This window comes from Candoia aspera, chromosome 1, assembly GCF_035149785.1.
Source record: "Candoia aspera isolate rCanAsp1 chromosome 1, rCanAsp1.hap2, whole genome shotgun sequence".
Classification (NCBI taxonomy): domain Eukaryota; kingdom Metazoa; phylum Chordata; class Lepidosauria; order Squamata; family Boidae; genus Candoia; species Candoia aspera.
The window spans coordinates 306,749,219-306,776,326 of record NC_086153.1 but is presented as its reverse complement, the minus strand read 5'-3'; the positions used below and the strand labels follow the sequence as shown (position 1 = coordinate 306,776,326).

At 39.6% G+C, this 27,108-nt stretch overlaps 1 protein-coding gene across 1 annotated transcript in view; it reads right to left on the bottom strand.

Moving 5' to 3' along the window:
- Window positions 1-1,353: 1,353 nt before the first annotated feature.
- Window positions 1,354-27,108, bottom strand: part of UNC79 (unc-79 homolog, NALCN channel complex subunit) — a 142,632-nt gene continuing 116,877 nt past the window's right edge. The window contains exons 44-52 of the mRNA XM_063290266.1: window positions 26,947-27,051; window positions 18,151-18,228; window positions 16,015-16,104; window positions 13,663-13,838; window positions 12,298-12,484; window positions 10,157-10,354; window positions 7,982-8,059; window positions 3,167-3,208; window positions 1,354-1,940 (exon numbers count right to left, since the gene is read on the bottom strand). Coding sequence (XP_063146336.1) covers window positions 1,740-1,940; window positions 3,167-3,208; window positions 7,982-8,059; window positions 10,157-10,354; window positions 12,298-12,484; window positions 13,663-13,838; window positions 16,015-16,104; window positions 18,151-18,228; window positions 26,947-27,051 — 1,155 coding nt within the window. The 3' untranslated portion in view covers window positions 1,354-1,739. The remainder of the gene's footprint in view (window positions 1,941-3,166; window positions 3,209-7,981; window positions 8,060-10,156; window positions 10,355-12,297; window positions 12,485-13,662; window positions 13,839-16,014; window positions 16,105-18,150; window positions 18,229-26,946; window positions 27,052-27,108) is intronic.

The following is a 27,108-nucleotide window of genomic DNA, read 5'->3' as shown; positions in this document are numbered from 1 at the left end:
GGTTTTGTGTTTCACTTCCCACTAGACGTAAAAACCCTGTGATTTCCAATGGTCTCTCAACCTAGTATCAACCAGCTTCAGGCCTGCTTTGCTTTTTTTTTTTTAAGGTCAGCCAAGGTTCACTGGAGGTTCATAGGAATAATAATGAAAACCAGTGCCGCCTAATATGCTAATGAATTTATTTTTTACAGAATAATAACCAATGTTATTCAGGGTATTAAAGAGTTATGCTTTTAATAGCATTTTCATATAAAGCTTAAATCTTTACTTCAGTAGATTACAGCAATAAATACAATATTTTTCAGTTATGTATACCCACAAAAAAGTTCAGTTTTAATTACAAGAAGTTCTGCTATTCAAAGGTGCTGATCCAAAGCCCACTGCGACCAGTGGCTAGTCTGTACATCTCAGTGGATCAGTCTCTCTCAATGCTATTAAAATTCACTTTTAAAAAATATTTAACATTGCTTTTTATGCAGTGTTTCCATATATATTTTCCATTTACTGTATGTAAATTTATAACCCGAAACCAATTCCCCCAGGAAGCCTGAAGCATTCCATGTTCTCTCTGGCAACCATATGAATGGGACCTATTTCAAATCTTAGTGTGTACAAGTATATAAGAAGGAATAGAATACAGTATATCATACAGGTAGTAATATGCAGAGAATTACCTAAGAATTGCAAGAAAAAATACTGGCAATGAAACCAAGTTAAAGTACTTAAACTTACTCAATAGTTCTTTTTAAAAAAGACAAGTTAACTGGCATAGTTTACCTACCTAATTTCTAAGTGCACTTTGTAAGTAAGCAGGGTTGGCTTTGGATGTCTCTGTTCCCCTGGGCAAAATGCCAGCATTGACCCCAGAACAATACCGCTCCTACCCCAGCTTGCAAGGGGTACCTATCAGCCAAGAGGCGCATATCATGAGTGGAGGGAGAATGAATGTTTAATCTGGAAGCCTGCCTGCCTGCCTGCCTGCCTGCCTGCCTGCCTTCCCTTTTCTTTCTTTTGGCACTGGCCATGCTTGCAAGTTGCTGATAGAAATTGGAGGGGGAAATGGATAGGAAAGCCTGGGAAATTACTCACTGCAAGGTCACTATTTATAATGAGAAGAGTTCTGGCTTCCTCAACCTGGTGGCCTCCAGATGTGTTGGACTGCAGCTCCCATCATCCAAACCCATCACATCCACATTAATTTGTAGTCCAAACCATATGGAGGACATGAGGTTGGACAGGGCTGATTTATTGCATTACCAAGTTTAACTCTGAAGACAGCAAAAATGCAGCTTATAATGTAAAAAACAGCAGCGTACATAGATATCTGAACATACACAACTCTCTCTTTGTGTGTGTACACACACACACACAAACACACCTGTGCATGTGTGTATATAAATCCTAACAGGGAAAACAGTCATTTTCTTTAATAAATGAATATTTTCAAATACATGTATTTAAACAGCTTGCTATATGCATCGGCTCAGGCTTCAATGAGCAAACCTCTCATTTCAGAGAGGAAATTTTATGTCTCTTACGCATCAGCCAGAACATGCTTTTGGTTACTGATGGACACAGCCAGCCCACTATCTTTAGCCATTTGACTTTCTTCTCTCTACAAGACCAAAACAAAAATGTAGCTACAGTACTGTTATATGGTTTCTAAAGATGGCCTTTTGCCTTATAGCTTTAGCCCTATTATTGCTAGACTAACAGGTTCTCAGAACATTCCATCCAACTCATAAAGGATAAAACTGAGATGCTGCTTCCGATGACTGGATTTCCACTTGAGCCATTTTGAACTGGGTACACTGCAGCCACTTGCGGAGGACAGAGGTGTTAGTGTTCATCTGAACGGATCCCTGTAACATTCTAAGGCTATGATGGTTCACATTGTTCTGAATAGCTTGCAGGCGGAGCTGGAGACCAGCAGATAAATGCTGTTAAAATATGCACAAGTTTTACGGTCAGTTCTCTATTTTTTAAAATCAACTCAAAGCAATTTAAACAGCGATTAAGGCTAACAAAAGGCCATAATGAGATAATCCAGTAAGAAGCATTAGCATTTAATGAAAGGCCATTACAAACCTGAAAAAACTACCACTTGTAACTCATCATACTGAGCCACATCCATAAAGGAGGGAAGGAAGTTTCATAAAGAAGGGGCCACTACAGAAAGGTAACTTTCTTCAGTAGCTGCAAGCTCAAATTTAGAAGGCTGACGCCTTTGGAACCAGTGTTAGTTCACACTATAACCACAAGTAGGACTTTCAACATAATGTTGGAATATATCCTCAGCCCCTGATCAGAGTGGCCCTGTATTAGTCATTTCCTCCAGTTCCGTATAAACTTTGAGGAGTTCCCTCAAGCCAATCCATTTTCTCCTCCCTTCTTTTTTTCCTCTTCCAGCTATCACAGCTCCTTCTGTGACACCAGTTCCTGAACATGCTTAATCCTCATTCACTTGGTTCTGTTGTGGCTGTTAAGAGGCTTGCTTCTTTTTGGTATTCGATAAACCTCGGGGTATTCAGTCTTTTCTCTCTCTGGCTCTCTTTTGTCTGCTCTGGCTATTTTTATATATTTATGTAAATATAATCCCCATCTGACCATCTCAGGTGAGTCTATGCTGGTCATACTCTGGCCCTTTAAAAGGGAAACCGCCCATTCTGCACACGTTCCACCCAATGTTATTGAAGACAGAAAGCTGGAGTGGATCCAGAGCAGTGTGGAGAAAAAGGAAGATCCCAGGGGCAAAAGGGATGCAAGCTGCGCTTCCCAATTGCTCCCTCTCCTTGCCCTTGGAAATCTCGAGTAGTGAGGGAGGTGGTGCTGGGGAGACTGCAAGGAAGAAGCGGAATTAATAATGACTTGCTTTCCCATTCCTTCAGCAGAAAACTGCTGCATTCTGGTTTATTTGGCCAATAAAAAAGGCCCCTGCATTCATGAAGGAACAGTTCATGACCCAGTTCAGTGCTCTTCAACGATATCCAAGCATGCCTGTATTTACTAGACATCAGTTAAACTATGTTCATGTGTATGCAAACCAGGTCTCAGAGCATCGTGGTTGATGAATCAAATTTGGAATGGATGCATAGTTTAATGTACAGTACTTTTATTCAGTTAAAACAAATGTTAACATGCCAGGAACACACTAAGGTGAACCTACCTTTAGATTGGATTGAATCATTGGTAGCCACATTGGGATGAGCTGACAGAAAGGAACAACTCAGTGTTACTGTACTCAGCTTGTCCATAATGTATTTATAACAACCACCTTATTGTTATATTATACAATAACCCTAGTAATAACATTCATTCATAATGTACACAAGCAGCTTTGTTAAAGCATTATATTTTCCTAGAAATAACTTCCAGGATTCTAATATATTTTACTGCTCAAGTATAAATTTAGAAGCTTTTATATTTATCAAACTATTCAAAGTACCAACAACTATTTAAAATGTTGTATTCAAGAATTAATCTAAAACAGGGCATGGATCACATTTTCAAATAGTTTTCAACTAAAACAATCTGATATAAACTTCACATAGTGTCTGTTGCTATTTGTATGACACAACAGCAGCCAGCGTGTCATCTAGATTAAGGCCGCTGTCTTCATGGCACCAGCATTGACTGGAAAAAGAAAGATTTTCAGTTGTATCCAAAACGTGGCTCCATGAATGTGGCAAGCAACTACAAGTGGAAGCAGCTTGGATATGGAGGCTTTGTATACACTGTCTTTTAGAAGTGATGTGTAGCAAAGATGTCAAAACCCTAATGAATTTTGCCAGGTTCGGTATCAAAAAATTGACTTCTGCTTGAATCTTTCATTCATCCACATTAGGGATAGGGGAATAGCCTAGTGCAGCCACACCCAGGCTGGTACTGACTAGATAGTTTGGGATTTCAAATCCTAGAATTGCCAAGCCAACTTGTTCAAGCATTTGGGGGGGCACTAGGTTTAGGAAGGGTTGCCTTAAAACATTCAATTCCAGTAATCCTGCATGCCAACAGATGCTGCTTCTATCTATCTTTTTATTTCCACAATGAAAGGCTCTCCCTCAATTTTGATGGAAACTTTGGCCACCTACTAGCTGTCCCTTCCTTCCCAAGTAACAGTTTTCAAGCACAAAACTCACAGAGGAAGAGAGCCAAGAAAGGAATCTGGCACTGAAAGCTAATTCACACCATTACTTCTCTTTCTATCTCTCTGTAATAACTATCCCTCACAAACCCAGATAACTTCAAAACTTCCTTCTCTTACTGCAGAGGTTTTCAATGCATCATATAAAGGGGAGGGGAGGGAACTTGTTGATCTCCAGTGGTTGCCGAATTGCCTATTGGGAGTCCAACAACATTTGAAGGGGCACAGATTTCCCCATCCTTGAAAGCCGTATTCTAAATGGATTAGCTAGACATTCATGAGACTTGTTTTTTGGTCAAGAACACAGTCAACAGCATCATAAAGTTCATATGAAAAAGTGACCTTTGGCTGAAAGTGCCATATTCTATGGCATTTCTGAAGTGATAAAAAGTTAAATCTTTTGCCATTTCTTTTCCTCCTGCAAAATGTTAGTGCTGCAAGAAAGCAAATAAGGAAGATATTCATTACAGACAAGTGGGGAACCAATGGCTCTCCAGAAGTTGTTGGACAATAACTCCTCTCATTCTTGAGCATTGGCCAAAAATGATAGAGAGATGAGATGAGATGAGATGAGATGAGATGAGATGAGATGAGATGAGATGAGATGAGATGAGATGAGATGAGATGAGATGAGATGAGATGAGATGAGATGAGATGAGATGAGATGAGATGAGATGAGATGAGATGAGATGAGATGAGATGAGATGTCTGAACAGCTACAGGTTCCCCATCCCTGCAGTTATGTCAATCTCACACAGGGAACCAGGATTTCAGATACCGTAGTAATGGAAAAACCAGGTAAATTAATAGTACATTTAAGTCACTATTTAAAGATTAAACTGATCTATCAACCCACACATTTCAGTAAATAGTGACATGATCCAGAAATGTCCCATGCAGTTGGAATATATAGTTCTTAACAATACAGCATCCTTTAGAAGTTAACCAGGGAAGTAAGGCACCTATGGCTCACTATGGTATGAGTTTGCAGCACTGAATATTTACATAGGCACTGTGTGAGTTGCTTTGATTCATACAGTACTTAAAGCAAATAACCTGTAATCTTATGTGTTTATCTATTTTCCTACCCCAGGAAGATCTGCCTGAAGATAATCTGTTAGCTGCAGTTGTTTCTGGCATTTACTACTTCAGATTCTCATTTTTGGGATAGTGGAAGAAAGTAAAAAAGCTGGTAGCAATGTGTTTTAACTGTAAGGCAGATTTATTTTAAAAGTGAAGACATTTTTGATATGTTATCTACGATTATTTTAAAGGCTGGACATACTGTTCTAAAATGTTCCTTTAAATGATATCAAGTTTCACTTTCTTCCAATTAAGCTCCTACCAGCAACATGCAAAATTGAATCAGTATTAACAGGATGAGCTAAAGCACTATTCAGAGAACATGATTTCATTGGCTAGAGTAGATGACATAATATTTGGCTGGGTTCCACCGATGGGGTCAGGGCCAGTCCTTATTTCATGCACCTTACGAGCAATGGCATTGTTTAGGGAATCCCAGTGAAGGAATAAGCATTTCAATAATGTGCTCAACCACATTACAATTAGAGTGATTGTCAACTATCCACAAAGGTGAAGCTAGAAGAAACATTTCTTCCTACTGTGCAAGAAGAAACCCAAACAGCTTTGAGAGATACGCAGTTATAACCATATCTGGATTGTTCCTGACATAGCATGAATTTGTTATGGACAATATTGAAACTGTGCCAACTTTCTTATTAGAGAGGACTTAGACATCTAAACTTGTAATCAAGGACACTTTTCATTAGAAGCAGATTGGATTTACCATCAATACTTCCTAACCATGAAGGCTAAATAGAAACTTCAGATCCCAAAGCAATATACCTTGTTATTTCTGATGCCAAATAACAAGGTAAGGCCATCAATATTCTGTCCTCTTTGAGAAAAAGCAGAACTAGACAAAATGCTGGAGTAGATGTATTTTGATCTGATTTAGAAAGGCAGTTCCTATGCTCACAAATTTTCTTTGTGAGCATTATCTTTGCCCTGTTTATGATTAAAAAAATATATTGAAAGCACACACACAGTTTTGAAAAGCATCACATGAGTGCGTTCATGTAGAAATATTGAAAAATAGTAATGCAGCTATTTTTGGAGCCGTGTCTATGAATCCAACAAAGTTCTAGAATCCCATTCATGGATATATGAAATGTACCTATTTAATGTTTCCACATGAATTGTTTGCTTATATAATCACTTAAAATAAGTATTTGTGAGCAAATGCTTCTCATCTTGATCTTAAAAAGCATGCAGTGACAATGTAAGCTTGCATCCTTAGGTAGATGCACATTACCTTTGGTTCTCATCTTCCCAGAAGGTAAGAACTATTTTGTATGTTCTTCCAACCAAAACATCGGGAACCAAATACACTGTTGTACAGACATGCTCTTTTTAATTCTCCTATCACTATTACATATTTCAAGGTACATCCACAGTGCCATTGTTTTTACTCCCCCAAACCCTGGGAAGCCAATCCAGATTTATTCCATGCAGCTAACCTCTAACCCTTAGTGGTTTCTCCAAGTGAGGGATTGTGGTGTGGGATGGGGGGAACATTCAGACTGTTTTTATTCATTGGGTGATTTGTATAAAATTACTGCAGTCGCTATGGAAGAGGCTAAAAGCTGCCACAACACTATATCTTGCCCCCTGCACCCCTACCCCCCATGTATACAATAAGTCTAAAGCCTTTGAAATGGTGAAGAGCAGGGAGAACTTGGAGGCAGGAGTTCTTACCAATGAAAAATTGATCAGTCCTCCAACTTTGTGGATCTCCAGCATCTTAAACCAGCTCTTTGGGGGACACTAGTATAATGGCAGCATGCAAGGGTGACCAGGGATCTGAGGGGGCAAGCCTGCATCAACCTGATGCAGCCAATAAGCCCTGTTCTGATCACCACTACAGAACATCTGCCTTTGACTCCCAAGTAATGGATGGTGAAGTATAACAGATTTTATACACCATGAAATTCCCATCAGACGCTGTTGGCTTAAGGTGGAAAACATTACTTTAACACTAGTACAGCTAAGGATGCCTTAAGCTTGTCTCATGAACTAGAGATGAGATGAAAATGATATCATGGGAACCTGGCAGAAAAAAGATGTCACCAGGATGTCTTGTTTATACTGTGATTAGGTGCAAGTGAGTAAAAGACCACAGGGCTTCCTCTAAAGAGGGAAATGGCTTGAGGCAATCTTACTCTTGCCAAATATAAAGCAGAAGGGAGGTACAAGTGGGAAGCTGTGCCAAACCTATTAGTTCTTCCTGCAGCACTCCTGAGAATTCTTTCTGATATAACAGGGCAAATACAAAACATCCTTCATCCATTGGCAACAGTGCTGTTTTGTGTAATGTAATTCTTTTCTCAGAAATTATTAGAACAAGCCACAAAGGAACCAATGATAATATTTTTGTCTCTATCTTGTTAATAACTACATCTGTTTTGGACAATGTTATAGCCAAGTTATATAAAAGCAGCACTGAAAACTACTTCAACAGCTGCATTTAATTATTATAACTTTTTTTTAATCCCTGGGAGGTCATATGTGAAGAATTTCTTTCAGATTCCCATCCTTGCTCCAGGATAGGAAAAAAATCCAGTCTTATTGACATCTCACTACAACATTTTATACTCCGTCAAAAGCTATTTCAGAAAGCCCACAAATCTCCAAAAGCCTTTTTCTGGGAACAATGCAAAGGGGTGCTTGGAAGACCAGGAAGCACACACACAAAACCCTTTAGATTGCAGTCATTTTTTAAAAAAAATTCTGCCTTCCCCCAGAGGGCTGACATACCTTGACAAAGATAGTGGAATTACATTCTTGCAAAGCCTCCATTAAACTGATCACATGGAGACACACCATTTCTACCATCTGGGAAGAGAGAGATGTACTGCACTAAAATGAATGTCCACTATAATAATACCATGAAAGCAAAAATAAACGTTTCATACAATTAATCTAACTTGATCACTATTCAGAGAGAGAGAGATTTCACATTAAATAATCAACAAAATGCAAATTTAAGTTTACCTTGAACTACAGTACAGGTATGCATATCTGTATGATATTTATTCAGAATTAAATTCTACAGTAAATGTAGCAAAATGATGCTCTACATCTTCCAACATTTGCACAACAGATGCCCTAAAATATTATTAACAAAGTTACTTTCTTTCTGAACGGTGTTCATCATTACTTAGAAGGACCAGTTAATTACATTTCAAAACACTGCAGCCAGATACAGAGAAAGTATTTGAAAGTTAAATCAGTCACAACAGTCACTATAAAAACATGATTTATATGTTAGGCATTCCTCATGCCATGAGTTTGACAAGTGATTGCTTCCAGATTAAATGGAACCGAGCACATCTGTATTAGGAGTTACACCCTTTTCTGCCTATCCTCCATTATAAACTGCTACCCAATCATGGTGGTATTCATTTACAACTCACCATGCTCATGTAGTGATTTTGCGAATGGGATAAATATCATTACTTGCTGTATTTTTATGAACTATTGTGCAAGCATCATTAGTAACACAGCACAAACATGGACCTGCAAAAGAATCTATAATGATAGAGCAGCTACAACAGAAGAAGACTAACCTTCCCTTTTACCCATAGTTCCCCGTACTTAAACAGGCTACCTAAATACTAAACCCATAAAGCTGGCTACCTAAAGGGCTTGCCTTCCTTCTATTTCAATGAATAGCATTGCCCAGGAGAGAGAGAGAGAGAATAATGATTAAAAACAATAAAGAATGGGCACACACAACTTTGGGTCCTTTGAAGACCACATCAAGCTTTGCATGCTGTTCCAAAAGTGGCTAGAACCAGGAAACATTGGGGCAGTTTAAAGTACCCGTTTTTTCTATAAGCTCTCCTCCCCCAAATGCAAAAAAAAAATAGTTCACATTTTCTTTATTTCATTCTTGATTAAGACAACCTGGATGAATTTGCAAAACCTGCCTTATACCAGGTTAGATCTTTGAGCTGAGTTTTTAACAGAAGTATCTTCTAGTCTATCTGAAGATGCCTATGACTGTGGTGTCCTTGGTGCTCTCTGAGCTTGGTTGTTTGCTTGCAGACGTTTCATAACCAACTAGGTAACATCATCAGTGTTAGTGAGTGTGGGGTTTTGCTCCCTGTTTATATACAGTAGCTTGCCCTGCCAGCTTTGGTGGGGTGGGGGTATGGTTTTATCCTTGGTAGTTCCTTGATTAGGATATTGTTTTCTGCTTGACTGTTTGTCTGGTATTAATCCCTGTTTATCTGGATGTAGGCTGTAGGATGGGTTCTGGTCTTTTTGTTTCCTTCTTAGCTTTTTTATTGTCTCTTTTGAATGGTGTGTAAATGTGGTTTATCTCTATATGTCTATTGATGGCTGATTTGTCTGAATGCCAAGCTTCCAGGAATTCCCTAGTGTTTTTGGATTTGGCCTGGTCTAGGATGCTCACAGTTTTCCAGCTGAAACCATGGTTGAGCCTGTCCATGTGTTGTGAGATTAAGGAGTTTTCATTGTGACTTCTGACTGATAGTTGATGTTCGTGGATGTGCTCTGCTAGTCTTCTTCCTGTCTGTCCTACATAGTGGCTGTTACAGTCTTTGCACTGTATGTTGTAGATGATTCCTGTTTTTTCTTCTTGGGCTACTGGGTCTTTTGGTTTGCTTAAGATGTTCTGGAGGGCTTTGGTTGGATTGTGTGCTATGGTGATACTATGTGGTTGTAACATCTGTCGGTTGTTTCTGAGGTGTTTCTGATATATGTCAGTGTTATCCTATGAATAAACAAAACATGTGAACTGCTATTGAAGTATGCACTTCTGCAAGTCTGTTTCTCTGCTGTGAGGTGCATGGTACATGTATTTGAATGTGACTGTGACTGTGAATATATAGCCATAGATTTTTAAATAATTGTTTATTGGTTTAGATTCAGTAAAATGAGTTGGGATCATTATATCTGACTTACCACCTTGTTATGTGCCATCAGCTGGAGGATACTTGGTGTTACTCGGCTCCAAAATTCCAGAGCTGTGAGGACTGCTGTGAAACTAAATTCATTTTGATTTTGGACTGTAGGAGCAACTGCGGCTTGTTCACAATATACTGTCCACAGCTGAGCAAATATAAAGGCATGGAAGAGAGAACACATATGCAAGACAGATGTCTGCAGGAAGAAAAATAAGGAAAACAAAGCTTTTGTTTTGCTTCGAATGTGTATATTGTCTCTCCGAATACAAGAGCGTAACAATTCATTGTTCCAGTACATACACACACATATACATATCAAAGTAATCTGAAATTATAATGAATCTGTCAAGAATTCTCTCAGACTCTTTCCTGTCAGTAGAGTGATATGACATTCACACTTAAATTATTAGTTTATATTCATGTACTGAAATAAGGCAAAGAAATAAACAAGCTTGAAGACTATGGGTTGGAAAATAAAAAATGGAAACATTCTCATTAATGTGGGAACACCACAGCTTTTGTTAGCTTTGACAGTAATTATGCAGACCTTGAAAATAGAGGTTCCAAGGAAAAATGCTGAGCGAGGCCAGTTTGGTCTAGTGATTAAGGCAACGGGCTAGAAGCCAGGATACTGAGAGTTCTAGTCCTGCCTTAGGCATGAAAGCCAGTTGGGTGACTTTGGGCCAGTCACTCTCTCCCAGCCCAACTCACCTCACAGGGTTGTTGTTGTCAGGGCCTCAACTAGGGTCTGTGTCACCCGGGGCAAACATGGATTCCACGCCCATTTTGGCACACCCTCCCAGTGTTCATTTTGGCACCCCCCCCAGCGCGGCGCCCAGGGCACATGCCCCACTCCCCCCCCCCCCAGTTGTGGCCCTGGTTGTTGTGGGGAAAATAGGAGGAGGAAGGAGTATGAGGTATGTTCCCTGCCTTGAGTTATTTATAAAATTAATAAAGGTGGGATAGAAAATAAATAAAATAAAATAAATAAATAAATTTCCTGACTAAGCTTGTGATGCCCTTTTCTGAAGCAATGTTGTTCTTGCTTGTTCACAACTAGGGATTTGATATTTTTCTTACTAGATGCCCCAGGAGGGAGGAGAAAAATTGTCCTTACAGCTCCCACTACTGGTTGAAGATTGGGAAGCAAAGCTTGTTTAAAGTGGATTGCAAAGAAGCTCATGGAAGATCTCAGACTGGAAGCTGGCTTCTCAAACTCATGATGGTTTTTGCATCAGAACAGTTCCACAATTCATACTGGATGTCAGTCTAAACCTGACTGGTGACTGATCTGTTCATGATAAGAGACTCACACAGAACTCATCCGTCTTCAGATTACCAGCTCCATCTGAACCAAATCTAACATGTACTGTGCTGCATGTGTAAAGCCAGATACCACCTGGCACTTGTCCAAGTATAAAAGGCTGCAGTTCCCTTTAAGTGTGTTTGGTGGGGAAGGGTAGCAGGGATGATGGAAGAGACTTCCTGCAAAGTAAGATTTTGGATGATCTTCAATGATTCATGACTGAGCTGATCTGAACTGTTGGACTTTGGCAAGAAAAATGCAGTGAGGCCAGATGTCAGTGAGTTTGTTCTTGGACTCTGGAGCAGAGAATGTGACTGGGATGGCAAGCAAGAGGGGAAAAAAAGATCTGCTCCTGAACTAAAGGCTGCAAAATCCCTTCTTGCCATGTTTCCAAAAACTCAGATACTTTAAGAAACAGCACCTTTGAATGGTGTTGCTTATTATGAATAAAATTAAATTTCTTTTCAAAAATGAAATAAACTACTGGCAAGCAAATAGTTCTTTGAATCCCACCAAGGGACAAGAACTCTAACAATGAGCTTCATTAACCAGGTTAATTCACAAAGGATAATTAGGCTGCAATCTATATGTGCAGTTCAGAGGGGCTGAGGGCTAGATTCAACTTCGTGTGGCTTGCAGAGGTCTAAAAAATAGATTGGGCAGACTTACTATAAATACTTTTCATATAATTAATACTTTGCACCATCTGTCATATTAAACATTACACTTTGATGGCAACTTCTGGAAGAGTTTTGGAACCATGCTCAGGACTGTACATTCCTGTTGTATAGTGGTATGTCATACTCTGATCGTCTCTTGCAAAAGTCTCTTACCTTAGACTGCTCTGGAAACCCAATCAGGATCACAATTAGGTGATCAGCGACATGGGAACCTGCATCCAGTGGAATGGGCATACAAGCTGAAGGGGAATTTGGACAGACAACATTATGTGTCAGAGACCCCAACAGTAGCCAGGAGAGTAGCCGAATATGAGACACACATTCAATGAATTCTTTGGGCCTGTTAGAAAAGAATGTAAGTTTTAGTTTTAATTTTATCAAATATATATTATTTGAAGAGGTACACATTAAGAATACAATTCTAGACAATCAATTAATGACAAACAGTACATATACCATTATTAGTATTCTATTGCAGATGTAGATATCTGCCCTTGGGATATCATTTTTGTTGAAGAGACATGCCAAGGATGTTGAAACTGTGGTCCACCAGGTTTTTCCATTTTTAAAAGTTTATTCAATTTGTATAGCTGTCCCACTCACAGATGCAACTCTGGAAGGCCAAGATTGGATTAAAACTGACCAAAACAAATTCTAAAACAACACAGAGAAAAACAGAACATGTCCAAGGCCAATCTCAGTCCATCCAGTAGCTCATAAAAACAAGAATGTTTAGGTACTTAGCACCTTGGCACAATGTCTGAGGGGAAAAACAAGTTTTAAGCACCTTATAAAATGTCAGCAAGTTCAGAGTCATCCTAATCTTGAGGGGGTATGCTGTTTCACAAGGCATGTCCTTTGGGATGTATATCTCTGGGTTTCCATGAGATGGTGTTATTTAAAAGAAGACATGCCCACCCCATTGGATCTTGTGGGATGGGCAGAAATAATTAGCCAATCCCACAAATAACTTGGACCCTGTGCCATAAAGAGCTTTATAGGTAATAACCAGCATCTTGAATTACACTGGAAGACTACTGGAAGCCAGTACAGCTTCTAATTACGTGGGTGTACCATAGTGTACCCATAGCTACCTGTGCTGCTGCATCCTAGACTAGCTGTAGCTTCTGAGTGATCTTCAAGGGCAGCCCGAGCCCCAGGTACAGTATGCTGTTTAACTAGAATGCCCAGTAGCTCCCATCTTTGACCATGTTGGCTAATGATATGATAGTTTGGCAACATTAGGATTCCCCCACAAACACACACAATCCCCTGAAGGAGATTCAGTTTTCCTAGTAGTCAGACCGCAATACTTTGTCACTATGTAGTTCCTCATCCCTATATCTTCCAATTTGATATATAAATTGTGAAGATGATGGCTGTTGGAACTATGGTTCAATGTTAAGAATACCTGTGTCTATCCTGGTCATAAATGCGCAAAGTTTCCCCTTTGGTCCACCATTTGGTGACCTATTTCAAGTTTGTATTTTTATTCTAATCATGACCACAGCTTTTTACCCTTGTTGCATTGCAGAGGGAGGATGGTACAGCCAAGGCAAGTAACGAACCACAGCCTTGTTATCCCTGTGGTTGCCCCGTGAGATTTCCATTGCAGCAATCTGTGCTAAGCCCACTTTGAGATGTCCACCAAAAGTATCCTCATGCAATGGCTGGGAACAGGTTTTCATGTGACTCTGTAGTGGAAAGATATCAAAAGTATTTTAAAGGTCAAGGAACTTGTGCAATTCAACTGAAAATACACTATTTATTTACCTGGGACCTTCCAGTAATGTTGGGAACTGCAATTCTCAGAATTCCCAGCCAGCATCAGAAAACAGTTTATACCAGAAAGTGAATACTGGATAACTTTAAATATCTTGGGAAAGCCATTTACAAACTACTATCACATAATGAAGTAGACAGATAATTCTGCTTTGCTTTTTGTCCTCATTACATATTTTTTTGTAAGAATGATTCCATCATTTTTTTTCTTTGCTAAACTGCTCAAAAGTAACCTAAGCCAAGAGAAAAATAGCCCTAAGAATCCACATCACACCTGTTCCCTCAATGGATCTGATCACATTCACTTCCCTCCCCATTCATTTATTCCAATTATGAATTGCTCACATTCAGGAAGCATAAAGCTGAATGTTAGGACAGTTAAAATGCCCATCATTGTATGGTGGCCATAATTGAGATAAAGAAAATCTGGGAGTTGGTTCTTCCCATTTTTTTTTAACATTTTAAAGGTATTAGTCTAGCTCAGTGTTTCTCAACCTCAATAACTTTAAGACACATGGACTTCAATTCCCAGAATTCCCCAGCCAGCAGGGAAGTCCACACATCTTAAAGTTGCTGAGGTTGAGGAACATCGAGCTAGCTTAAATGTATTAGTCTAGTAGTGGCTCCAAGTAGATATATCAGTCTTGAAATAATCCTCACTTTATAACATTTATCTTTCACCTTATACTCAGTGGTATCTATAACAATATACTGCATTTATATCAGTTTTTATGTGAGATAAAATATTTTTACATTTATTTATTAAACTGCACCACAATCTAGTGATTTTCAGCAGCTTACATAGTGTACACTATAGCATGAAATGTAAATATCCATGGTATGATAAAAATAGAAATAACAATCATGAACCCCCTAAAAAGAATGTTAATAGAACAAGTAAAAAAAAAAAAACAGAAATAAAAAGGAAAAGGATGGCACAGTACTTAAGCTTAGGAGAATACCCTGCAATATAACACCATTTTTAACATTTTTTCTGAAGGACAACGAGAAGGAGGCCAGCCTGATTTCCATTGTGAGGCTATTCCAAAGCTCAGTTCAGCTCCCTTCACTTCTTGGAAGCATAGGACTATACGTAGTTTCACCCTGGAAGATCTAGTGGGATGGGACAATTCTGGTTGCAGCAAGTGGTCCTGCAGGTACTCAAGTGACAAGCTATAAAGGAGTTTGTGAAAACCTAGAGCTTTGGCTAGAAGTAGAGCCAAGCTGCTGCCATGATATCAAAATATGGATGCATCTCCATTTATGATCTGACCACACTCATTCTGCTCTATGCCCTGCTCACTTTGAATTCTACAAATCCAAAGGAGGCTCTGCACCCAAAAAGGTTTTGCACATTAATGACTTGAATCAGCACAGATGAGGTGTTAAAAATCTTAGACCTATAGACTTCCGGGGAGGAAATGGAGAACTGAGGTCGGCTCCACTAAAAGAATAAAGAGCTGGCAAAAAGACTGCCTCTTCATAATTCCTCTCTGGACAAGAAGAGATCTTGAAATCGCCTACAAACTCACAGCAGTCTCTGGTGGGTTTAGAGTTCTGGGAGAAGAGAGAAAGCCATCTTGCTCAAACTATGGTCAGCACCTTTAAGGAAACTACATTTGCATATTTCCTTTTCTAATCACTATCAGAAATTGCTTGTTAACTGCATTTTTGTTTTCTTTTTTTCTTTTAGTTTGTATTAGTTTGTTGTTGTTGTTGTAATTTTTAATAAAATCACTATTTAAAAAATCTTAGACCTATAGAGGTACTTGTCTAGTGCTGAAAAGAAACTAAGTTTGATAGTAGATTAATTTCCTTGGCAGGTGGCATGTCACAATCAAGATACTCCTATACCCATCAGATAAGGCTGCTAGAAAGGTGGTATAATTTAGAGTGGAATAGTGGAATTCACAGGAAGAAATATCAGCAACCATAACACTAGCACACTTTCCATTTTATGGAAACCTCATTTTAATTTTAGGTTTTCACAAACATGATACCTAAAAATCTTCCTCCTTATATAGATAATAATATAGAACTCCATAATAATGCAGTAAACTAACACTGAGTTGATTTTTCTGAACTCACCTTTAATTTGGTCAAAGTATGCATGTCAGCAATAAAATCCAAAACTTCACCAATGTACTGCCTCATGCATTCCATTGCTGCTGTTCCACACTAAAATATGAAAAATAAATAAATAAATGCTCAACTTTACCCCAAAGTACAATAAAATAAAACATCCAATACCAGTGGAATTCTGCCCACCTTAAACCAGGTGGCCAACCTCCTCCCCTTCCATTCAGATCACATAATGCTTCTGGAAAATGATCACACCACAGTGGAAAGGAGCAGACCCTGACAGCTCAATCTACCAGAATCACAGGCACACTGGAATTATCCTAGTGATACCAATAAGACAACTTTCTCAATTTTGCATCCTCCAATTGTATCAAATTTCCCATTACCAAATACTTGACTGAAGAAGCTATCTGTTCTTCACAGGGCTGACTCAGTGAAGAGCTGACTCAATGAAGAAGGCTCAAAATCTAAAGTTCCCAGGATTTTGGTGCAGGGAAGTCATATAATTAAATTGAAACCAGCATTAAAGCAACATGGACTTTGTAGTGCGAATGCCTCTGAAAAGTAACTTCAGTTCTTATGGAACAGGCAGCCATATGATTCCAACTAGGTTCCTAAAACCTGTTGCTAAATACATTTACATGGAAGGTTAAATTATCTTTAAATCATATTATCCCATGTAAACATGGTGGAGGATTAACAGATTGACTCTAATGCCTTATTCCTCTATGAACTATGCTTTGTTTCTCTATGTATATGTGTGTGAGAGAGAGAGAGAGTGTGCAAGACAGGTTCACATGTCAACACAGATTAGTCTCATCTCCTGCTAGCATGCAAGCCCAGGGTGTCTGAAAGAGAATTACTACACCTGCTTTAAAGTGTAAAATGACAACATCTATTCCTACATTCAGTCATTACATGTTCATAAGTTAACCAGTATCTCCTGTCCACAACTGCCCATATGTAGAATGGAGCTACGGAAAGAATCAATACTTTAAGGGTTATAAAGCATTTATAATATCTGATTAATCTTAAGAGGAATATTGCTCAGTTAGGAATAATTCACAAATCACTGAATAGCTCCACTGACTGTAGTAAGAATAAAATCAAGCTACTGTTACTATATTCTTAGTGATAAGTTTGGGGGTAGAGGGAAAAAAGAAATCAGAAGGCACCTAATAAATTTCGCAATAACCCAAGATAGGCAGTGTATGGTGAGAAGGTATCACACCTATTCGACAAGCATTGGTTTGAATTCACAAACTCACTTGGAGATTAGTTGCTGAAAATTAGAAGCAGAAAATAAGGAAGCAACAACAAGAGTTCCAGTGTCGTATTTAACAACTGACCCAAGTGCTTCTCACTTCTCTGTATTAATATAAAAAGTCTACATGAAGATGAATGACACCTCTTTCTGTCTTCTCCACTGTTCTGCCGATCAGTTTACTTGACAGAACAACAAACAGTAAAAATAAGGTCACTGAGAGCCCTGTCAAAGTATTCTGCATCTTCCAATGAGTTGGATGAAGAATTCCATACACTGCTTCTTCCAGGCTGAGCAATTTGGTGATAAAAGAAATTGGGCACTGCGCCCTCGAATACAAATTATTCCAACCCTGATGTTCTTTCTTGCATTCTGTTTTTCTACATTGCAGCAAATACATCAAACTGAGGTTGGGATTGCAATTGCCAGAATTCCCCAGCCAGCACTCCCATTGCCCCATATTGGCTGGAAATTCTGGAAGTGGTAGTCCCACCAGAACTGAAGGGTATCCGTTGGGGGAGTCTATAGAAACCCATATTCGTCTGCAACACATTCTGTGCCTAAAAGGAGTGCCCTCACATGAAGACAAATAGATTTCCACTTCATCAGGTTAAGACAATCCTTCAGTGCTATCAAAATAACCAGGGATTCTTGGAGCCATAATCTAACATTTTGCGGGAAAGCTGGCCAACAAATCATCAGCCTAACTTTGTAATGCTAATAGCAAGCTACATCTTTGTCAAATTTATTCCATGGATGTAATCCAACATACAAACTGGTAATTTCCAATGACTGCTGCAGAGGAAGAATGTAATGTCTATATCTGGCTCTGTATAAAAATTGGAGTGGAAAAAAGTGGCATTTGTCTTAATACTTACTCCAGGGAGAGAAGCAATCATTTGCTTGTGTAAGATCATTGATTCAGCTAGCTTTGTCCCAGCATCTGCGCAAACAAACTAATGAGAAATAAAAGGCAAAATGCAATTATCAGTGAAGTCTCTTCTTGCTGATATTTGTGGTAAATCTGCAGAACACAAATGGATATACTGTGAATGGGAATCATATTATGTCAGTTACTCAGATTGTTTTTAAAAACGGACTATATAAAAATTAGCACATATTATTTTTCCAGTCCTACATCCACAAGTTTAAAACAAAAGATTTTTCATTCAGCCCCATTACACAGGCATCCAGTCCTGGTACCATTGTGTTAATTGTAGTTGTAACAACATCAGTACAGGTTTTCATTTCAGAACAAAATATCTGTATTTCTTATCCATTTTCATGTATTTTGCTTATTGAGGGCTTCTGATGTTTTTCTATACTTGTTGAAATTAGTAGTAGTATTGTATTATTGGACACAGTGTTAACTAATATTCCACAGTCAGGAGAAAACAGATTGTAGAAGATGCTTTCCACTTTCTCTCTTATTTTGAATCTAAAAAATGCAGCAAATAAGGCACTTATTCAAGGATAGATTTGTTATGCTAATGCAGTACATAAACACTACATACAGTAAAAGCTGACTGCCTACTAAACAGATGGGAGGAGGATTCTTCTGGATTCTTCTACCCAAGCCAACCTAAGACATTTTGTGCCTGAAGCAAAGGGCAAAGTGGTGCCCCCCACATTCTACCTAGATACACCCAGACTAGCAGCTATACAAATGATAAGCCACAGTTTGATTTAAGAGGTTCAGGGCAGCAGAAGAGAATGGTGTCAGAGGCCTGGAGCTGTTTGTCCTCTCCATAAGGTATAGTATTTGGTGTCCATGTTGACTACTTTACCTCATGATCTTTTGGTTCACCTATGTATTCTTTGTCTTCCTCCCTTGACAGAACAAGGGATTTTCAGACTGAATAATACTGAACACATGGAAAGAGGAAGAACTGTGTGAGATTTACCAATTTTCTAACAGAAACCGCAACAGATTCTTAAGGCATAACTGCCCTAAAATACTGTATATGGAGTAATAAATGTTGCTGGAATGTGCTATTAATTAATGCCATGATATTTCAAATGATGCTGGTGGTGATTGCAAACTCTTGCCAGTGAATACAAGTATTTTGTGAATGACAAAGATGAAAGAATCGTAACATTTCTCAATGAGTGCATGTACAATACCACTGAAGCACGTATTTGCTCCTTTTTGTCCTATCATGGGTCAGTAATTAAATTAAACTAAATGTGTTTCAAGATCATTCAAATGTGAACAGGCAACACCTACCATGCTTCTGTAAAAAGCAATTTACTTTGATATTATTATTTTTCATAATGCTATCGCTGTCCTTTCAGGAAGCAGGTAGATTTCTACCTGATAACATAAGGAAAAGACTGGGCAGACAAATGCCTCATACTTATTTCCAATATGCCTCATCGTTGCCCATATCAACTGCTTCCAAAGCACCAAGACATCATAGGCAACAGATTTAATGCCAGTGGTATAAAGGAAATCCACACACAATTGAACAGAAAAGAGATAAACGTCTGCTGTGCTTCTTCTTGAAAATCTGTTGCCTGAGATAAATGTTGACAAAGGCTTCAGTGATAGGTGGATGAGCAGTGGCCAGGAGGCCATTCAGTGCAGGTTTGAGAATGGAGAGAAAAATTCTAGCAGTGAGACTGAGTCCAGAGAGAATAGTTTCTGCCATAGGTAGATTAGGGTGTACATGAAGATTTCAAGTTGCATTAATCCTAACTTGAAATCTCTCTCATGCTACCTTCCCATTGCTAACTGTTGCTAAATGTCTGGAAGGCACCATGCTGGGGAAGACTGCCTTAGAGGGTAAATTACAGGTCCGGTACAAGAACAATGACACACTGGAATGTACTGGGGAAAGACAATTAATATGATGAAGGGTCTGGAGAATATGGCAGCTAAGGAAAGATAGAATGAGATGTGCATAATTAGCACTGAGAAGAGATAACTAAGAAATTATGTGATAGCCATCTTTAAATTGTTGAAGAGTATGCTGTCATATAAGTAATATATCATATTTGTTTTCTACTGCAGCACAGAGTAGAACTCAAATAAATAGGTTTAAATTACAAAAATTACAAAAGAATTTAGCTGAAATATTAGGCAGAAGGAGTTTGGATGGTCTCCAGTCAGGTATGCCGTAGGAATGGATTGCTTTTACCAGCACAAGTTTGAACTAAATGACCTTCTGAAGTATCTTTCAATTGTTTGACATTATCCTTTCTCTTGACCATCCACAGATAATGTTCGTGTTGTCAGAGAATCTCAACTAGCAGAGTGGGAAAAGATATAGCTTTGAAATATTGGAGAGATATCACAATCAGCATTTTTGGTTTAAATCTTCATAGAGTAGTATGATCAGCTTTCTTGTCCTAAATTTAGTCATATTTACTTATAGGATCACCTCCTCTCTTCTTTCAATGTGGGAAGTTCAAGCATAAATAAGAATTTGCCTCCACATCTTTTTATTTACCAAGACACAATATGTAACCTTTAGTATAACGTTGTGAATCAATAAAAGAAAATTGGCAAGAACTACAACCTTGCCAATTTACTTATTTGATTTATAGCCCACCTTTCCTCAGGAGCTCATTTCACAAGAAAGAAGAAGATAAATCGTACTCTTTAATGTTTTTCCATAAATGTATGAATTAAGAACAAAGAACCTATGACAAGCTTTAATAATCCAACATGTTATGTCTCACAATATATTCAGGATGCTCACAAACATAGGTAGTAGGGTGGGTAGTTGCTTCTTAGCAGTTGGTAATTAAGCATGCTGCTCGTGATTAAGAAAGTAGTAAACAACCATAAACATTACTAACAATCAATAGCCTTATCTTTAATGAATTTGAGCCTCCTTGACAGAATACTTGCTCTGGGAGGACTAAGTCCATTGCACAATTAACAGAGGTGGATGTTCTTCCATCTTTGTGGTAAACATCTTTTTGCAATCACAAGAATGCAATTTCCATCTCCTCTTGTCATCCTTTGACCAAAGGCCTATCTAGCCCAGATCCCATTTCTAACAGTAAACAACTGTTGGCTTTGTTGTGGGGGACATTCATACTTCTTAGAGGTAATATTGCAGGACAGTAGACTTGAACTGATTGTAAATCTGGAATTGTGAATGCAGAACATAACCCAAAATTCTGTGCAATTGCACTGCTGTGGCTCTATATAAAATGGTACACGTTTCCTTCAAGAAGTGTGTCAATCTAAAAAATACAAATAGCTCCATCCCAAAAGGTGTACTGAGGGCTGTCCATATTTGGTAAACAAGACTCTACCCATTGCCACCTTCCTTCCTTGGGACCAAAGGATTCATATTACAAGGGCTGGAATGAAAGAACATAACAGATGTCACTTATTCAAGGGAAATTGTTTTACATTTTAAAATACAACCACCTGTCAGTGGCTGACCTCTACTGCAGAATGACTGGTCTGGTACTTAACTATATCAAAACAACAACCTTCTGAAACAGAAGTGACCAAGATGGCCCATGGCGTGATGCACAGCTCGGTAGACTTGCCCCTTGGGTCACGTTCAGCTCGACATAGCCAAAACGAAGCAATTACAGCACAAGAGCACACCACAAAAAGCAGTCTTTTGTTTTTAATAGAATATCTTCAGCAATTAGGTGAATCTTTCAATTTCTTCCTAAAAAGCAAAAACCAATACTCGTGTTAATTTTTATATAAACATGTTAATATTTTTGTTAATATTGACTTATTAGTATCAAAAATTGTTTTCCATTGGTATGGATGTGATGGGCACTCCAGTTCTCTATTCCATGCCTCCTGAATGTGCAAAACTGATCAGTCCAGGAACTGACCTTTTTGAAGAACTCTAGAAACTTCTGTTACCTCTTTGGACCATGCCAAGCCTCCTCCTGGTACAGTTCCAGGATAAGAAAACATACTTGCCAATATCATCTGTTTTTAATGCATCCCTGCTTATGAGAAAGAGTAACTTAGGTAAAAATATGTGTAAGCACAGCCAGGTGCTTCAAATGGAGAAAAGAGGCTGTCCGTCATGAGGAACAGTGGGTGACCCTAGGAGCAAGTCTGCAGAGCTCTGCGTCGTGGTCGCTTCTGTTTCAGCTGATTGCCATCTTGACATGGTTAAGAGCCAGTGATTGCCAGACCAGTCATTCTGCATTAGAGGTCAGCCACTGCTAGGCTGCTGTATATAAAAATGTGAAACTCAATTTGCCTTGAGTAAGTGACATCTGCTGTGTTCTTTCATTTAGCCCTTGTAATCTGAATCCTTTAGCCTCAAAGAAGAACCGTTGAGATGATCAGGGTCTTGTTTACCAAATATGGAGAGCTCTTTGGGATGGAGCTTTTTCTGTTTTTCAGATTGACACACCTATTGAAGGAAACTTGTACCATTTGGTGTGGAACCACAGAATCCTGGGATAGATTCTGTGTTCACAATTCCAGATTTCCAATTAGTTCAAATCCACTGCCCTACACTACCACTTCTTACAGTCTAGAAATAATATTATTGTTATGTCTAGGAGCAATTCTGACACCGTTTTGAAAATATATGGGGAACCTGTGCTTCTTTTTCTTCTTAAAGAAGAACATAGTTAAAAATCCTAGAACCATTTACGTTACTGTAGGTGCACTGACAGTACCTCCTAAACCATGCAAGTTGGGCAAAAGGATATAAATGAAGTTTAATTGTGAAATATTTCATTATTTATTAGATTCATATCTAGACTTGTTATGTGTTTAAGAATAACACACCTCAGGTTTGACTTGGGAATCAAATAATTTTTAATTCTGCTAGTACAGTCAGCTTGGGGAAAAAAGAAGATGAAGGGGAGTTATGGTTCTATACCTGCCAAATTGTGTAGTGCCTCAATCACATAATCCTTGGTCTGATCCAGGAAAAAATGTTCTTATATTTTATTCAATGCTGTTCTATAGTCATGGGAGGTTCTGGGTATATAGCGATCACATTCGGTTTCTTCAAGAGTACTGGAAATTTTCACTCTTCAATGTTAGTTTATTTTTACATAAATAAACTAACTGCATGGGGAACAATAAGTCTTAAAAGCTGTCTTCATTTCTTGTCTACTTTGGAAAAGATATTTTCAAACATAGTTGCTAATAGTTGCACCTCATTATTTTTTTTCCTCTTCTGCTAGACAAATTGGAATAGCTAGATTTATGAATATCAGGTGTGTTTTAATCAAGAAGTGGATAGGAAGGATTTTAAATGGGAAATTCTACTGTATTATCCTTGGAGATCATCACATTTGTAAACTGCTTGATCTTGGTTCTAGCTGAGAATTAAAAACATGAGAGACAACCAACAACAAATATATATATATATATATATAGGATGAGGAAATACACTGGACATTCAGCCATAAATATAACAGTCTTGAACTGACATTAAGATGAAATACTTCACAGCATGAAGTTATTTATTCATTCATTCATTCATTCATTCATTCATTCATTCGGTTTGTGTAGCCCCCCCATCTCAAACCAGTGATTCTGGGCGTTGAACAATCATAAAGGTTTTGCGGAAAGGTGAATTTGGCTGCTTCAAGTGGCAGTTTAGTTGGATGGATGACAGCATGTAACAGTGCTTCAATGGTGCAGCAATTTTTTTTAAAGCATTTATTTATTTATTTAATTTATTTATTTAATTTAATTTAGCTACCACCCATCTCCCCCCAAAGGGGGGACTCTGGGTGGTTTACAACAAAGATAAAAGCATTAAAATACCATAAATAAATATAAATACAAATATAATATTAAACATAAATACAATATAAAATCCAGATGACAATGATAGTTGGAATATCATTCATGTGTATCTAAAAGGGCCATTTTAGGGCACTGACCATCTCCAGGTGTGATTACTTCCCTTCCAGCCCCAAGCAAGGTGGCAGAACCAGGTCTTCAATTGTTTTTGGAAGGCCACAAGAGATGGAATCTGTCTTGTCTATGGGGGAAAGATGTTCCAGAGGGCAGGAGCTACTGCAGAGTAAGCCCACTTCCTGGACCCCGCCAGATGGAATTCTCTTACAGAAGGGGTCCATAACATGCCCTCTCTGCATGATTGGGTGGGATGGGTTGATGCAACAGGGATGAGACAGTCCCTCAGGTACCCTGGACCCATGCCATGAAGGGATTTAAAGGTAATAACCAACACCTTGAATTGCACCCGGAAGCAAACTGGTACCCAATGCAGCTTGCAAAGCAATGGTGTAACATGTGTCGATCTAGGGGCACCAAGAATTGCCTGTGCAGCTGCGTTTTGGACCAGCTGTAGCTTTTAGATACTCTTCAAGGGTAGCTCCATGTAGAGTACATTGCAGTAGTCTATATGGAAGATGACCAGGGCATGAGTGACTGTATGAAGGGCCTCCTGGTCCAGGAAAGGGCATAACTGGCGCACAACATAAAGTTGCGCAAAGGCCCTCCTGGCCATGACTGCCACTTGCTCTTCAAGCAGGAGTCATGAGTCCAGCAATTCGATCTAGTAGGTTGGGTATGCTGTGGATCCCGTCAGCCAGGGAGTGTCGGTTGGCAGGAACTAGAAGGCGTGCCTTCTCTTCCTTAGCGCCTGTCCTCTGGAACATCCTCCCTCCAGAAATTAGGATGTCCCCAACCCTGTTGGCCTTTCGTAAGGCCGTGAAGACCTGGCTTTGTGCCCAGGCCTGGGGCCTTGAGCATGTGGATGGTCCTGTCTCTTGGCTGTATTAACATCCATGCATTGCTCACTTGGCAGCCATGTATATTTATTTTGTATTTATTTTATATTTTAACTGTTTTAATTGTAATTGTTTTATAGTTTTATTGTTGTAAGCCGCCCAGAGTCACTCACTGAGATGGGCGGCTATAGAAATCAAATAAATAAATAAGGCCCCCAGATTCCGCACTGGGTCTGTCTTGGGCAGTGCAACCCCATCCAGACCCAAGATGTTAAATTCCTGGATACCAAGGAGCCCCCCACCCACAGCCACTCTGTCTTACCAGGGTTCAGCTGAATCCTGTTGTTCCCCATCCAGATCCCCACAGTCCCCAGGCACCAGGAGAGGATGGTAACAGCATCACTTACTTCACTCAGGACAGAGATGTATAATTGAGTATCATCGGCATATTGATGATACCTCATCCTGTGATGACGGATGATCTTGCCCAGCGGTTTCATGTAGATGTTGAAAAGGAGTGGAGAGAATACTGAGCCCTGTGGCACCCCTCAAAGGAGGGGCTGCAGGCCAGATTTCTCACTCCCTATCAACACTGATTGGGACCAGCCCTGGAGGAAGAAGGTGAACCAGCGCAGAACCACACCACCCACCCACAGCCCCTGAGCCGCCCCAAAAGGATACCATGGTCGATGGTATTGAAAGCCGTTGAGAGGTCAAGAAGAGCAAGGATGGATGCACTGCCTCCATCCTCTCCTACCAGAGATCATCCATAAGAGCGACCAATGCCGTTTCCATTCCATATCCGGACCTGAAACCCGACTGAAAGGGGTCTAGATAATCTATTTCATTCAGGAGCCTCTGGAGCTGCAGCGCCACCACTTTCTCAACCACCTTCCCCAAAAAGGGGAGGTGGGAAACTGGACAAAAGTTGTCCAAAACAGTAGGGTCCAGCGATGGCTTTTTGAGGAGGTGGTGTGCCAGCGCTTCCTTAAAGGCTGCTGGAAACACCCCCTCTCTCAAAGATGTATTTACCATCGCTTGGACCCAACCACATGTCACCTCCTGCGCTGCTTTCACTAGCCAGGAGAGACATGGATCTAGATGACAGATGGTGGTGTTTACAGTCTGGAGGATCCTGTCCACTTCCTTGGGCCCAACAGGATCAAACTGCTCCCAGATAACAGGGTAAGTCCATTCCCTTGGCATCTCCACAGACCCTGCCTCATGCTTAGAGTCCAGCTTAGAGCAAATCTGAGCAATTTTATCCTGCAGATGCTCAGAAAACTCCTCAGCACAGCCCTGAAGATGGGTCACCAGGCCCCTCTTTCCCAGAAGGGATTGAGTGACCTTAAACAGGGTCGCTGGGCAGCATTCTGCGGATGCAATAAGAGTGGAGAAATATTGACGTTTCTCCTCTCTTACCGCCACAAGGTAGGCCTTAATAGGGCTTTAGCTTGTGTTTGGTCAGGTTCAGTCCTGTTTTCCTCCAGCAGCACCGTGTTGTTTATTCGTGACTTCATGGACCAGCCCACGCCAGAGCTTCCTGTCGGTCGTCAACACCCCCAGCTCCCCCAGGGACGAGTCCATCACCTCTAGAATATCATCTATCCATCTTGCCCTTGGTCGGCCCCTCTTCCTTTTGCCTTCCACTCTCCCTAGCATCAGCATCTTCTCCAGGGTGTCCTGTCTTCTCATACAGTGGCAGCACTGTAGACATGTCTTAATCCTCTTCAGAACCCTCAACTCCTCCATAAACCACGGGAGTGCCAGGTTCAATGAGACAAGAGAGGTCGCAAAGGCGTGATCCTGTCCAAGGCCCCGGCCGCCTCCCTATTCCAGGCAGCAGCCAGGGCCTCCACTGTACCATGCAGCAGATCCTCAGGTATAACCCCCAGCTCCCTCTGAAACCCTGTCAGGTCCATCAGTCATTTAACTATACCTCAAACCTTTTAAACACTGGAGAGGTATAAAAGACAAAAATATTCACTGTGAAACTGTTATTTTATTGTTTGTACCTGGACCAAGAGCAGCAGATTGGTGTCTGGCAAAGGTGACTTTAACTTCAGAGCTTGCAGTAACTCTAAGATGACACTGCGGGATAAATAGAACTTATCCCTTTCCTAAAACAAAGGAAATGAGTGTTAGCCATACTTTTAGTATCATAATATTGTATGTGT